Source organism: Terrapene carolina, unplaced genomic scaffold, assembly GCF_002925995.2.
Source record: "Terrapene carolina triunguis isolate 2854851 unplaced genomic scaffold, T_m_triunguis-2.0 Scaffold714, whole genome shotgun sequence".
Lineage (NCBI taxonomy): Eukaryota > Metazoa > Chordata > Testudines > Emydidae > Terrapene > Terrapene triunguis.
Genome location: NW_020665065.1, coordinates 21,128,140 through 21,144,309, shown reverse-complemented (window position 1 = coordinate 21,144,309; position 16,170 = coordinate 21,128,140). Strand labels below are relative to the sequence as shown.

The following is a 16,170-nucleotide window of genomic DNA, read 5'->3' as shown; positions in this document are numbered from 1 at the left end:
TATTTTGCTCAAGGATTACACACACACAAATTCCCTTCTAATAGATCAGAATTTTACATTCTATTATCAAATGCAAGAGTACACCAATAGCCTTTTCCCAGATCTGGTAGACAATCAACCTTTCTTAGTTTTTGTACCTGAGGCCAGCTACCAAGACACGGTCTGCATTTGTCTTGGAACAGGTTCTGCAGAGCAGTCTTCTGCTCACTTGCCATCATCTTATGCAGGGCTTCATTTTCCTCTCCTTCTCTTTCCAGAATCTGTGTGAAAACAGAGTCCTTTTGGTCACTTGTGTTTGTTTTCAAAGGTGTTATTAAAAAGCTAAAAGCAGATTTTTTCCCTCCCATACATTTTAAGCCAGGTGAATGCCAACATGAAAGCTAGAGCTACCACCATACATGAACTGTGAAAAGGCTTACAAAGTCATCAGATATTCAGATACCTTGCACTGGGAACAGCACTCTTTGCTATTTGGAAATTCTGGGGCCTTAGGAAAATACTGCTTGAGCTTTTTCCAGGCTTCTTTAGAAACAACCCTCCTTTCATTTTCTGATATGCATAGGTCACCTGCATGGAGAAATCCAAGAAAGCATTTTTGTTCTGCACATACTCAGCAAAAGTTTCACAGCACTAAAACAGATTTAAGAGATTACTTGTATGAATACAGAAGTAGATTTTACACCCTTATAATCTGACACCTGTGTCAGCACTTCGAATAAAATGAAAAAAAGCAACTTATACCGAAGAGTCACCTTCAGCCTTTATTTCTATTCCATCAACGATTAAGTTTCCTCCTGGAGGTAAGATTTCAGTGCTTACTCACAGCAACAGTATGGTTTAAGAATTATAGCTAATTATTTTAAAAGCTAACCCAATACATTCTTAGAACAGCATTCCTATTTAAAAACAGAAAGATCTTAATCTACCATGATTGCCCTTTGGATTTATAAAACCATGTGCCTGAGCCATAGGCACGGGAGCTATGGGTGCTACAGTACCCCCAGGTTTTACATGGGGCTCTTGGCTCCCTTACCCCCATCTGGGTCCCCCCCCCCTCCTGGAGACATGGTCCTGCTCCTGGTCCCAGCTCTGGGAGGGGGGAGCATGGACAGGGTTAGGGGGTTGGCTTTCAGCTCCCCCACTATTAAAAGTGTCCCAGCACCACTGGCCTGAGCAGCAGATTCAAATGCAACAAAAGGAAAGGAAAGACAGAAATCCACGGAACAGGAAGAGAAATTAAGGGCAAGAACAGAACCAGGATAGAGGATACAAGCACACACAAGGGCTAATGTTTTCCCACTCATGCAAGGCCGCCCGGGGGGGCGGGCAAGTGGGGCAGTTTGCCCCAGGCCCCACAGGGGCCCCGCGAGCCCTGGACCGGCGGCGATCCGGGTCTTCGGCGGCGGGGGGCCCTTCAGTGCTGCCGAAGATGCGGAGCGACTGAAGGGCCCCCCGCCGCCAAAATGCCGCCAAAGACCCGGACCACCGCCGGGTGAGTACAAGCGCCGCAGCTCCCCCGCTTTGCCCCAGGCCCCCTGAATCCTCTGGGCGGCCCTGCACTCATGGGTGCTTCAAATTAGGTACCTAAAAAAGTGGTTTGATTTTCAAAGCTGCTGAGCACCCCACAACTTTTATTGACTTAAAAATGAAGCTGCATGTGCTACATACCTCTGGAAAAATAAGGCTACCATGATTTATTTGCCTAAATATGGCTTTAGGTGCCTAACTTTAGGCACTGAAAATTCTGTCCAATATGTTCTCCCCATACATCCCACAACTACCCTTCTGAAAGTGTTATTGCATTTAAAACTCCACATTTCTGTAGCAATCGCTTAGAATGTGAAGACACTCAAACAGTCAGAATCCATAATTAAACGTGGTAGATTCCGCTTTCCATAATGCCCATCTTGAAAAAAGTGAACTGCACAAACAGTGCACAAAAAGCTGTATGCCACTCCATCACTTGAGTCTTTTGATCAAGAGAGTGCCTTATTACATCCAGTTGGGTGGAATTAATTCTGTGTGAGAGGAAAATATGAAGTGAGGTGTACCAAATATTATTAAAAAGTGATGCCAATTACATATCATTTATCTTGAACTATTTTTCAGGAAACTGACAATCAGTAAGATAACAAATTAAGAGAAAGCATTTATGAGTTATCCTGGTAACAGCTATGCCAAAAAGGTCACTGCGCTGCAATACAGGCATCAAATTTATGTGCAAGACTTAACACGGTGGGAAAACATAGTATTTCATATATGAGAAACTATGCTACTTCATTGCTGACAGCCATAATTTTTGCCTGACTTATAGTTGTAAAGGTGAGAGGTACAACACAACTGAGCCCTCACTATTTAACTGCTGCTGCTGAGTCAAAAGCCCGGTGGTATTACAAGGTGTGGTAACAATGCTGATGCACAACAAAATGAGAATAATATTAATTTCAGTACAGAGGGTAAAGTAGTGAACTGCAAACAGCAAACAGCCAAACACTAACATAGGAAAGAATGATGCTCAACCTTTAAAGTGGGTATTAACCAACCGTGGGAAGAAAAAAAACTTGAAAAGTTGCTGTACTTGAGGGAGTAGAGGCTAGCTAAGAACTATTTAAAAGTTTCTTCTCTTTCTATAGTCTACCTCAGCATGAAATGGGTTTGTTAGCCACAAGATACAGAAAAACACACCGGGGAAACTCCTTGGCTCTATTTCTTTAGTATTAGAACAAGTCTTCAATGCCACTGACCTGTCATCTTCTCTCATTCTGACAAAGTCTGAACTCCTGCCAATTTCCCAAAGAAAAAATAGCAACACTCCATTACTGGATTTATTACAATAAATGAAGGTCAGACTGGATTGTTTTAAAATAGCATTTAATGAAACAGTTGCTAAATTTGACCAATTATTAACCTAGGCTCACCATATGGGGAAAGCAGGACTGGGATGATTTCCAGAAACCATCAGGGACATGAAAATAAGATTGTGCAAGTAATTGCTCTAACATCATAAGATTTATGAAAACAGACCAATAAGCTACAGTGAGAGGTGGAAAATCTGATCAGAATGTACAAATGTTGTACCATCTGGAAGGCAAAGACCCTGACCATTTACTCCTGGGAGAATTGTGCGCCACTGCGCGTGCACAGAATTCACATCCCCCGCAGATTTCTTTGCTTCTCTGCAGAAAAATGACTTTCTGGCTGGGAAGCAAAGGGAAGCGGAAAGAGCAGTCAAGCCCCACTCCCTAGCTGCGCAGGTACATTGTTTCAGGCACCGGGAGGAGAGGTAAATCACTGCAGGGCTGGGGACACCCCAGCCAGTGGCTCCTACCCTAAGCCGGGATCAGCTGCTAGTCCCAGCTGGGCTGGAGAGGACGGGACTTCCTCTTCCCCTGCAAGGACTGGCTGGGGCTGTGTCAGACCCACCCCCAGAAACCTCCCCCAGCTGCAGGAACCTCAGCATCCTCCCCTGCTTCCTGCCCCCATCGCTCATCAGCTGTGCAGGGGAGGGGTCGCTGCACAGGGAGCTGCTCTCCCATCTGCTCAACCCCCATGCATCTGGACCGCCTATGCTCAGACACCCATACCAAGCCTCACCCCGTACACCCAGAGCCTCCCTAGCCCTCCATACCTGAACCCCACCCCACTGAACCTCAACCCCGGCATCTGGAGCCCCCCTGCACCCATGCCACTCCCCACTGAGCTCCACACTCAACCCCCCAGACTGACAAGCCCCACCCCCTTGCACCCTGCTGAGTTTCCACATCCAGACCCCCATGCCACTGTCCCCCAACTAGCTGCACCCAGACCCCTACCCTACCAAGCCCCACTCCCCCAGAACCTGCCACTGAGCCCCAACCACTTTCACCTGGAAGCCCCTGCAGAGTCCCATTGCCCCTGCACCTGGAACCCCCCATCCCTAGATCCCCCACTGAGCTGTCTGCACACCTAGATTGTCCCACACAGAATCCTCTCACTTCACACCTGGATCTCTCTACACTGAGCCCTTCCACATTTGGATCCTGCCTGGTTGAGCCTGCCTGCCCCATACCTGGTGCGCCTGGCGCTGAGGTGCAGGGCCCCAGGGTGTATCTGGGTCAGGCCCAGGCCTTGTGCTGTGTTAGGGTCAGATGCGGCCTCACCACTGAGTCTGTGTCCTGGGGGTGGGGAGGTTGTAGAGCAGCGGTGGGCAAACTTTTTGGCCTGAGGGCCACATCGGGGAATAGAAATTGTATAGTGGACCATGAATGCTCCCAAAATTGGGGTTGGGGTGCAGAAGGGGGCAAGGGCTCTGGCTGGGAGTGCAGGCTCCAGGGTGGAGCTGGGGATGAGGAGTTTGGGGTGTAGGAGGGTGCTCTGGGCTGGGACTGAGGGGTTCAGAGGGAGATCAGGGCTGGGACAGGGGTGCAGGAAAGAGTGCAGGTTCTGGATGGGGGTGAGGCTGGGGATGAGAGGTTTGGGGTGCAGGAGGGTGCCCCGTGCTAGGATCGAGGGATCTGGAAAGCGGGAAGGGGATCAGGGCTGGGGTAGGGGGTTGGGGAATGGGGAGAGGCTCAGGGGTGCAGGCTCCAAGCAGCGCTTACCTCAAGTGGTTCCTGGAAGCAGTGGCATGTCCCTTCTCCGGCTCCTATGCATGGAGCTGCCCCCGACCCTCGGAGCGGGGCCATGCCGCGGCTTCCGGGAGCCGAGTGGTGCGGCCCCCGACCCGGCTCCCCAGCAGGAGCTTAAAACGGCTCAGGGGCCAGATGCAGCCCGCGGGCCATAGTTTGCCCACCCCTACTGTAGGGTGATCTCTCACCTTCATACAGCCATTGTGCTCCCCACTGCCATGCTGGAGCCTCTGCATTTATTTATTGACAAATAAAACTTGCAGAATTTTAAAATATTGTGCACAGAATTTTTAATTTTTTGGCACAGAATGCCCTCAGGAGTAACCACTGTCCCCTCTCATCTCTCTCTTTTCAGAGTAGATTCTGGGCATGAACATCAAAGATGGCCTAACCTGGTAATCAGACAAAAATTATTCAACAGGGTCAGGAAACTACCGGAGAGAAAGAAATTATAACAATCCTCTGGAATTAGAGATGAAAAAGGTTCCTGACATATGCATATAAGATGACGGTAGTGGGAATTCATAAGGGAAAAACCTTTATGACATTTTTGGATGCAAGCCAGACCTAACAGATCAAGCACTGGACTCTGAAGAAAGCACCATGAAGGAAGTGGTTTCCTCCTCTGCAAAATTAAGGGTCTATTACAGAGAAAACAGATTAGCTGATAAACTTAATTAAATGGAAAATTTTGAACGCATAAGGTGAAAAGAGCATTTTACAAGAACAATCTGAGGTTAGCTCAGGATAACGAAACCTGAACTTTTGATGGCCCCAATATTTAATGTCATTTATTTTTTTATGTGGACCAAAGTCACAGATCAATTTATAATGAAACTAGTAATTTTCTAGAGAAATATTTTCAAAATGCTTATTTTTATGGCGTTTCATCATTCTGCTCTGCAGTTTTATATTAGCCTTGTGGGACTGTCAATTACAATGCACAACAACAATGAAAAAGGGTTAAAAAAGACATTTTAAACATTCTATTTGAGAATACAGCTTTATTAATCCAAAAGCGTGCATCTCTTATTAGTTTTAGCGGTGGAGCTTGCATTGTTAATTCATATCAACTGACAATAATGCATACATGCTTGTCACATAGCCATTAATTGTCCTAAACAGACCTGAAGGCCTAATTGCTACGATTACATTATGATAATGCCTCCAAAATGGAGCAGTTATAGTCTATTAAAAGTGCCAATATTCTGCACAAAAAGGGAGACTTGAAGACATGGATAGTAGAGGATGCAACTAACTATCCATCATTTAATGTTATACAGCATCTCATGTAAGGCTTATAACATACCCAGCAATTTGATTACAATCCTGATGTCGAGGACACCGAAATGCTTACTGAGAGAAAGTATTTTTTATCCTGCACGTCCACAGAGTTTTTATTGTCTTAATGTACAAGGAAGGAAGGGAATGGATACCATGCCACAAATAATCATGACTAAGGGTGCGAGTGTCTCCATGACTTTCTGGGACCTCTGGGACTTCTGCAGCGGCCAGTGCAGCTGGCCTGGGGGCCACCTGAGCAGCTCAGGCAGCCCCTGGGCCAGATGAACTGGCTGCTGATAGGGCAGTCATGGGCCACCGTGCCCCCCTCCCCAACAGGAGTTCGGATGTGGGAGGGGGCGCGGAAGGGGGTGAGGACTCTGGGCGGTGCTTACTTCAGGGGCGGGTTGGGAGGCTCCCCGGAAGAGGCGACATCCCTTGGCTTCTAGGCAGAGGCGCTGCCAGGGAGCTCCGCGCACAGCCTCCGCCTGCAAGCACCACCCCCACAGCTCCCATTGGCCACAGTTCCCAGCCAATGGGAGCTGCGGAGACAGCGCTTGGAGCAGAGGCAGCGCGCAGAGCTGCCGGGCCGTGCCTCCGCCTAGGATTTTGCTGCTTCTGGGGAGGCGCGGAGCCGGACAGGGAGCCTGCCAGCCCCGCCAAACCCTTCCGTCATGGAGCACCCCCCAAGTGCCTCCAGGCCACTGCCCCCCCACCCCTAAGCACCCTTGGCGTGCCCCCCCACCCCTAAGCACCCTTGGCGCCCCTCTGCCCCCCCTCCCCCCCCAAGACATGGACATGTGAATTTTTGTTTTCTGCCCATGACCTGTCCGCGACTTTTACTAAAAATACCTGTGACTAAAACGTAGCCTTAATCATGACTGATTGCACAGTATATTTCATCCAAAACCTCAAAGTACTTTCACAGCTTTCATACACTTTAGGTGGCCACAGACCATGCACTTTTGTCTTATCCAAAAAACAGCACCCTCCCACAGAACAGAATCCCTCTACTTCATATTGAGGCAGTAGTTCAGCACCAAAAGATCAGAGGGAAGAGCAACACCAACTGAATTGCTAATAACTTTCTGCAACATCTAGGTCTGTGATTCTCAATAGGTAGCCCGCAGACCAAATGTGGCCCACCCAGGCTCTCTCTGTGGCCCACCAACACACCTTAAAAAAATGTTTATAATTAAATTAATAAACAGCAGTGCGCTGCCTATTATTTGCCTAGGACTTCCTTAGTAAGTAACTTACTGGCGGTGCTTCATTTGTAAAGAAAGAGGTGTCGGGGCTCAGTGCCAGCAAGCCTCTCTACAAATGAACCACTGACTGGGCGACCAGAGAGTGGTAGCTGCCGGCTGGGTGCCCAGCTCTGAAGGCAGCACAGCCGCCAGCAGCAGCGCCACCTTCAGAGTTGGATGGCCGGAGAGTGGTGGCTGCTGGCCTGGAGCCCAGAGGTGCTGGGGCCAAATTAAGCACTGCTTACGGGATCTTAAGTTCTTACGATAGCATCGGCTACGATTTAGTTAGGATGCCATCCGTTTTTCATTAGTGATGGAAATGGAGCCAAAAATGAATGAGGGGGAGTAAATGTTTGTCAGAAATCCCCCACTTCGTCACAACTTTGCAAACTCGACAGCGAAAACCGAGCTTTTAACCCAAATTGGTCAGCAGATTTTCTTATTATGCCATCTCATTTAAATGAAAAATCTTTGCGTTTAATATGCCAAACCACTGTTTCTATCTGCACGGTCATCAACTTGAGGCATCACTTCGAATCAAAGCACAGAAACTTCAACGTAGCCTATCCTTTTGGCAGTGTTGCAAGATGTGACAAAATTGAAAATATGGAGTCTTTGTATCACACTTCAAATATCATTCTCACAACATCAACGATTATACATGAAAAGCAACAGCTGTTTCTTTTTGGATAATGTTGGTACTAGCTAAAAAGAAAAAGCCTTTCCTGGAAGCCCAGCTTATGAAGGAGTGCACGCTGGAAATGCTGGAGGAGCTTTTTGAAGGAGATAGAAATAAGGATGACATTGTGAAGCAAGTTCCCTTCCCTGATCAACAGCAGTGCGAAGATTGGAGGTAATTTATGAGAATTGTTTGTCAGCACTGCCTTCCAATTTAAAAGAGATGTCTCTTGAAGTGGACGAATCGGTCAGATTTTATGACAGTGAAGTTTTCAAAGAAGAATTTTTGTGCTTAATACCCTTAGAAATCTACACTACAGGAGAGATCATTTTTGAAAAGGTAAAAAGCTTTTTTGAAAAAGAAAAAAAAGGTTTAGCTCTGCAGAAAGTAACCTTACTGGTTACAGACGGAGGTCCCTACAGGACAGGGAAAGAGGTCTTTGGCTCTACAGTTTGGCAATGATACACCCCTCATTAAATACACTTCACTGCATCATTCACCAGACTGTCCTATGCAATGAGTTGTCTGGGGACTTGAGAAAAAAACCAAAGGGTATTGTGATGAGATTGGTGAACTGCATACAGTCAACTTCCAGCTTGCAACACTGTCTTTTTAAATGTCTTTTTACAAGACATTTCAGCCAAATACAGTGACCTGTTGCAGCACAACCAGAGAACATCGTTATGTAGGGGGTGCGTGTTAGAGAGGTTTTGTGCAATTCAAAAAGAAATAGAATCTCTTTCAAACCACAAGACCAACAAAGCTTGTGAGTTCATGGAATTTAGAAATGATGTTCCTTCTCTGTCAGAGGTAGCTTTTCTGTGCAATATTACTGGTCACTTGAATTCCCTCAACTTGCAGCTCCAAGGCCATGCAAGCAACATTGGGGATCTCTTTGAAAAAAATGTATGCCTTTCAGAAGAATCTTGAAATCTTTCAGACAGACTTAACAGGAAAGATGTTGTACTTTCCCACATTGCATGTTATTGCTACAGATGAAGCTTCGATGAAAACAATGCAAGAATTCCTAAAAAAAAAAAAATCATTGAAAATTTTAAAATTCGATTTGAGAGTTTTAAAATTCCAAAAGGATTTGCTTTTATTTGTTCGTGATCCATTTGTTGTCTCTGCTGAAGCAAAGAACAGGTGATGAAGGTGCCTTTGAATTAGAAATTGTAAGGCTCCAGAGCTCAGATGTTCTTGAAGGAAAAATTCAGAGAAGTGGGATTTTGATTCCTGGACTCAATATGCTGACCAGTTTCAGAATAGCCAGAATCTAGCCATCTATCTTTTAACAAATGTTTGGAACAACACACCTCTGCGAATATAGGTTTTCTACCATGAACATTATTAAAAAAACACCGCAATCACCTTACAGATGAGCATCTTCACCAGTGCATGCGCCTTGCCCTTATCTCCTACAAACCACTTTTCACAAAGCTTGCCAGATATCATTGATGCCACCTCTTCCACTAGATTGCCACAAACACAGGTAATAATGTTGATTTATAAACTTTGTTAAAAGATAAAAACATTAATACTTATGTTACAATTCAGGTCTTTATTGGCAGCTAGAAGTTTGTTTTTTTGTCAGTCTTCTGTGCAAATGGCCCGCCTCTTGTCATAAAATTCTCAAATCAGCCTATGGGTAGATCTAATTGAGTATCACTGATCTAGGTTCTCCTTGTAGGTCTCCCATCAAATCTATCCCAACATCACACTAGCTAGCGAGGTCTGATGCGATCACAGCTCAAGATCAAATGATAAACATTTAAGAAAAGCAAAGTAAGTCAGAAATAAACTTAATTAAGCCCAGTTAATCTTGGGTTTTGCAGAAGAAATATGGAAGATCCATCTGTAAATGGTGGGTCATCCGAATAGACATGTTCAGTTCTGTCCCCTACATACACACTTACCATGTGGGCAAACAAGGTCTTCATTAAAATTTAACTCCTCTTCCTCCTCCCTCTTTTCTTCATTGGACTCATCTGACCAAAAGAAAAAGTAGATTGCACAAAAGCTCTCGGTAGTAGAGTTAGATTTTTTGGAGGAACTGTAACAATTTGCTTCCTTTTCAAATTGCTGCAAAATTTTAATACTGAGGAAACTTCAACAATATACCTTTAAGTTTATTGGCCCAATATATTTTGAGTGCTCTGAAGTTCATGGAGCACAAGACTATCTTCTATATGAGACTACAAAGGTAGCATTCATTATAGCTAGAACACCTGGGCTCTTTGCTGCTCCCAAATAGCTCAGATCAGAATTAACAGAAAAGTTACCACCAGATCAGAGTGGAGGGAACAGAAATCTTACAGGCAAAATATTAGTCAGCTCTCTACTTTGAGGAGTCTGATCCAAACCAGATGTCCCCATTGCTGCTCCACAATGGCTTCAAATGAGGCCAAGAACCACTCCGCCTGGAAGGCTTCAATGTGAGCAACTTGCAGATAGGATTGTGCCTTTTCTGTTTTGGAAAGTGCCTACAACACTGTGGGCAATATCAGGAGTAATAAAAAGTAACGTGTGCTTACTTTGACAAAGGAAAGTTTTTACTAGTCATTCCCATTAGCTCTGCAGGGGAAAATAAAATGGATTGCACCTAAACACAGTTGACAACTGAGGCCTGTTTTACACTTGCAAGTTAAGTCATCATAGCTACTGCACTCAGAGGGTGTAAAAAATTCACACCCCTATGTGCCATAGCTATGCCAACCTAAGCTCCAGTGTAGATACAACTAGGCCGATGGAAGAATGCTTTCATCAACTTAGCTACCATAGGTGGAGTTCCTACAGCCGCAGATAAAACCTTTCTATCGCTATAGGAACCATCTACATTACGGTGCCACAGTGGCATAGCTGTACTGTTTTAGCACCCATAGTGTAGACATGGCCTAGAGTTCCAACTGCAGGGCCAGATTCTACCTTCAGTTTTAACTGGGAGTTAGGGATATAAAATATTAACCAGTTAACCAATAAGCATCAGTCTTACTGGTAATGTACTGAGTTAACATTTAAATGCCTAATGTGCCAGGCCCGTGCCCGGGGTTCTGCCTGCCCCCAGCTGTGGCCCCAGCCTTGGCCCCTTTCCCGCCTGAGTTTGGACATGGGGCAGCAGCTGTGTAAAACGTGGGGGTGCTGCAGAACCCTCCCCCCCTCATCCCAAGTTCCAGCACCTATGTTGTGAACTCAATAACAGTTACATGTTTAACCAATACAATTTTAATAGTGTAAACGGTTACTTTTTTAAAACACTATTTACATCCCTAGTGGGATTACGTAGGTGTAGTGAGGGCAGAGTTTGACCTGCTGAAAACTTTTTTTTCCTTCAAAAGTATATATTGCTTTTGAAATTGCTCAAAATATGGATCTACTACCGGTATATGTTACTTTGTACTACAGTAGAACCGCAGAGTTACAAACACCTCGGAAATGGAAGCTGTTCGTAACTCTGAACAAAACATTATGGTGGCGCTTTCAAAAGTTTACAACTGAACATGGACTTAATACAGCTTTGATCTTTAATAGGCAGAAGAAAAATGTTGCTATCCCTTTATTATTTTAGTAGTTTATGCTTTTCTTGGGTGGGGGTAGGGGGAGAACTCTGCCACTGCCTGATTGTATACTTCCAGTTCTAAATGGGATGTGTGGTTGACTGGACAGTTCATAACTTGAGGTTCTAATGTATATCATTCAGACCTGCTCAAAACAATCCCTACAACTAAACAGAACAGCTAGAATGCTTAATCAATACTATCCGATCTATTTATCAGGTCGTGGGAGAAATTGGGTTGCTTGGTTTTAAACAGCTACCTTTGTTTTGTGCATCTCCATTCATTTTTCCATTATTCTGGTCTGCATCATCATCTTGTTCATTTAATTGTTCCAGAGCCAACTGACGCCAACTCCGCAAGGATGACTTTCCAACCCAAAATCCATCATTACTGTATAGAAAAAAAAAAAAAAAAAAACCAAATTTTCAAAAAAAAACCAAAACTTACATTTACAGCTATGGACCAATTCCTGTTGGTGAAAGACAGCTCTTCATGTCCTGAAGCTTATGTGTAAGCTCAAAAGCTTCTCTCTCTCTCACCAACAGGAATTGGTCCAATAAAAGATATTACCTCTCCCACCTTGTTTCTTTTATATCCTGGGACCAACATGGCTACAATGCTGCAAACAATTGTTAAAATCTCATTTTAAAAAATCTAAATATCACTGACAATAGACTTGTGCAATGCAAACATTGGAAGGTGTCAGAACCACATACCCCTTTACTGTAATTTTCAGCAAGTTTGTGACAGTTTTATAGTCTTCGTTTAATTGGTTTTTCAGTCGTAGTATTCGACATCTCTCTACCACACAGTCCTTGCAAAGTGCTTTAACTAGAGCAACAAAAAAGACAACACCATGTTACAAGAATACTACTGCTAAACTTCAAAACAAAAGTAAGATTTTTGCAAGTGCGGACATCACTATTTGAAGGTGCTGTCAGTCAAGTAGGCTTAATGTAGATACTGACAGTGGCATTTTCTAGTACCTATGATTTAGATGGAAATGAATGGGTAACAGCTGAACTGGACCAAATTTAGATACAATTGTAGTAAGTTTTGGTAAGGGTGGGTTTGATCCTTTAGCATCGACATTTCTCATCACCTCAGTTTCACAAGTCTGTATTTCTGATATTAACAGTTTATATTTACTGCAACAAGCTTGAAAACAGCAATAGGTGTAGACCTAGGTAAACCGTGGGTTTAAAAAGGACAGTTCAGAAATTTGCAATAGCAGTTTTACCATTCACAAAAAACCTGTCACAGTATGTAAACATGCCGTGTATACACACTATAAATATACTTCCTAGGCACTGGGCTGCTTGGGGGAAGCTACAAGTGACAGAAGACAGTTTCTCTCACACCCTCACTTCTTCATTGCTCTGAGAATAGGGTTCCAAAATACTGGCTCTTGTCAGCAGAGAATGATACAATATATGAGGCACTGCCTATACAGCATCTGTAGAAATAATGGGCCCAGGAGCTCCACCACTCCCCAATTTTAGGGTATTTATACAAGTTTTGCTATTTTACAGAAAGTTTATTTTAATAAAACTTTTTAAAATACTAAAGTTTCAAGTTGTTTCTACCTAAGTGTACCTTTTTTTTTTTTTTTTTTTGGTTAAAGCGACTGAACAAAACTGCTTCAAGTCACAAAGCAGAATCAAGATCTGAAATATATACACCATTCATGTTCCCTAGTCAGCCTAACTATCTGCTTGGTCATAACTAAGCAGTGCTCTCAAAAGCAGCGATCAGGAAAAATACAAGCAGGACAGCTATTCTGGCCAAAGATGAAGCTACATTATATTGACAAAGGATGCAAAACAAATTTCAATATACAAAAATTAAAATCCCATAAAAGCTTGCCATGTGAGAGTGCTTTATATCCAGATACTATGGTTTAATCTTACCATTTAGCCTGGGCCCCCCTCCGTATCTCCTGTAGAAGTAGTCAGCAACATACTCAGATATTCTCTTCATAATTGATATTTTATCAGGGTGCAATTTGCCATGTGAACACAAGCAGCCAGTGTTATCTATGGGTTTGGGAGGGGCAGATTCATCCAGCCATTTCTGTAACCATTCAAGAGAGACAAACTCATACGGGCACCCTGGAAAAAAAGTGAACAGAAACAAACCTATACATTTCCACAAGTACATGATACAAGAGATGACATTTTAAAATTACTCTACTGTTCAACAGTATTTTTTTTTTAAATTAAAAAGTTTGTGGGGGAATCTTCACCCAAAAAAGTTAGATTCCCATTATACAATATTTTCAAACATTTAATTCTGTTTCCATGCCAATTCTGATGTTAACTATGCAGTTTTATATCATGGTGTCCCTTCTAAAAGTCAGCAGTTGTGTGAAATTACATCTGAGACAAGTATTTTAAATTCAAATAGGAAACTGGCTAGTGAAGCCAGAGGACATTTTCAAACTGCAACACCTTTTGGCTACAGTAGCTTATTTTATTTCAGAACATTACAGGAAAAATGTGTAATCAAATCTTCCTACTGTTAAATTAGGAGAGAATGCAATGTATTACTTTGAGAAGTTAAATGCTCCATTCAAAAGTCTGTTTTCCTTAATTATGAGGTAAATATGTAAATTATAAGTTTAAAGTAATAATGTAGGAGTGTAATAAAGGTTAGTGTATCTAATATATATTAACTATTAGTGACAAGGCGGGTGAGATAATATCTTTTATTGGACCAACTTCTGCTGGTGAGAGAGACAAGCTTTCAAGGTTATACAGAGCTCTTCTTCAGGCCTGGGAAAGGCACTCCGAGTGTCACCCACCTTGTCTCTCTAATATCCTGGGACTGACACGGCTATACATTGCACGGATACATTAACTAGGATAGTCAAAAGAGGACAGGATACAATTTTATAAAGAATTAGATCTCGGTCTTGAAACAACACGCAAACCCCTATGTGCTTAAAGTACATTAAAAGAAACGAGGGGAATCTAGATGATAAATGTTAACCCTAACTAGAACTACAGTAAGTTTATCTACTGCCTATATAACAAACGAATAGAAGCTTGCATGTGATATGCTGCCAATTTTTCAAATACAGATTGTTGATGTGTGTTGCTTCCAAAACAGAACCTTGTATGTTCATGTTACTGTTGAAGCACTGAACCTGTCACTCTTCTGAATAGCTCTGACATCAAACTTCTGATGATACATGTTCCCCAGAACAAGTTTTTGTTCAATATCGTAAACTATCAACAGTATCAGTCAAGTTAACCTGAATTTACAGGTTGCTTTTTACTACATGTATTCATCAGGCAGAGAGCTATTTCTTTAGATTAGATTAGATTGTATGGGAAATATAAATTGTATAAATGGGAAATAGGATTAATTTTGTGATTTATTTACAACACCCAGCACAATGGGGGCCTGGCCCATGACTAGGGCTCCTAGGTGCTATAGTAATACAAATTAAATAATAAATGGGAACTACTTCACCAAATTTCCTTCATCTATCAGATTTAAAATAAAGCTCAATTTCTGCATTTTGGTTGGAAAAATATTTTTGATATTTGAATGCCTAATCCATGCTGCCCAAGTAGACAACGAACTATCAAAATAGACTCAAGAGCAACAGGATATCACAGTAACGATGCAAGATTTGGCTGTAAGGAGGAAACCATGACAAAAATAATAATAATAGTAATAATTGCTTGATAAGTCTAGGCTATTTGTAAAAAATTAGCATTCAGAAAAAGCACACAGACCCCACATTAAAAACTTATACTGAAGGAGAAGCTGACTCAAAATTTCACGATACTAACAATTTAAGATTTTAGCAATTTCTGTTTTGTTTTTTAAACAAGAAATGCTTTTCTACACATTTACAAAATACACAGGTGCAATTTCTGGGGGATCAGACATACCAGCACAGACACTAGAAGGAATGAATGGCTTTATATAAAATACTTGAGTCAAATATCTTGATACAAAGTCACACTAATGACACATGTAACCCAAAACAGTGTGGCTATACTTGTAAAACCAGGAATTTTACAGAAAAAGCAACAGGAAATGTAATTAACAAATTGCTATGAAATGACACAGTGGCAAAAAGCTGATCTCAAATAATGCTTTTTCTTATTTTCCATTAGTGACAATCATCTTTGGGTTCTAAGATAGATTTAATTACATATTGAGCAACATGTGTTGATTGTGGGAACAAAGCAGATTTACTTCTGCACACCAAATCTAGTCAATACTGAAAAGATAATCAGTGGCATATCTAAAAGAATATTGGAAAATTAACAGGGTAGAGGGATGAAGAAAGAGAGGGACGGAGAGGTCAGGAACTTAAATACACCTGGCTGATGCATCAACACTTCTGAAATTTCCACTGCCAGTTGCATTTATAAAGTGAATATGGGGAAACAGAATCCTCCACATTTCATATAGAGAGGCACAGCAAAGCTGTAACCAAATACTTTATGTACTGTAATGAACACTGGACTTTTCATAATCTTAGGCCTCAAACTGTTCCTCAGCACAATCAGCAGCTTCTCCATCTCAGGCAATGATACTACATAAATATGGTTTATCTGAAAAAGTGTAAGCTTCACTATGGCTATATTGTATTTACTCTAGATAAAACATGGCCACAATCTCTGGAGGATTTAGTTAAACCATTTCTAATGGTGTCAAGTATCAGAGGGGTAGCCGTGTTAGTCTGAATCTGTAAAAAGCAACAGAGGGTCCTGTGGCACCTTTAAGACTAACAGAAGTATTGGGAGCATAAGCTTTCGTGGGTAAGAACCTCACTTCTT

At 42.6% G+C, this 16,170-nt stretch overlaps 1 protein-coding gene across 1 annotated transcript in view; it reads right to left on the bottom strand.

The window, feature by feature from the left end:
* The window catches only part of USP48 (ubiquitin specific peptidase 48), a 48,331-nt gene that overhangs the window by 13,808 nt on the left and 18,353 nt on the right, over positions 1-16,170 (bottom strand). The window contains exons 12-17 of the mRNA XM_029913577.1: positions 13,279-13,512; positions 12,085-12,199; positions 11,628-11,758; positions 9,731-9,802; positions 443-567; positions 138-260 (exon numbers count right to left, since the gene is read on the bottom strand). Coding sequence (XP_029769437.1) covers positions 138-260; positions 443-567; positions 9,731-9,802; positions 11,628-11,758; positions 12,085-12,199; positions 13,279-13,512 — 800 coding nt within the window. The remainder of the gene's footprint in view (positions 1-137; positions 261-442; positions 568-9,730; positions 9,803-11,627; positions 11,759-12,084; positions 12,200-13,278; positions 13,513-16,170) is intronic.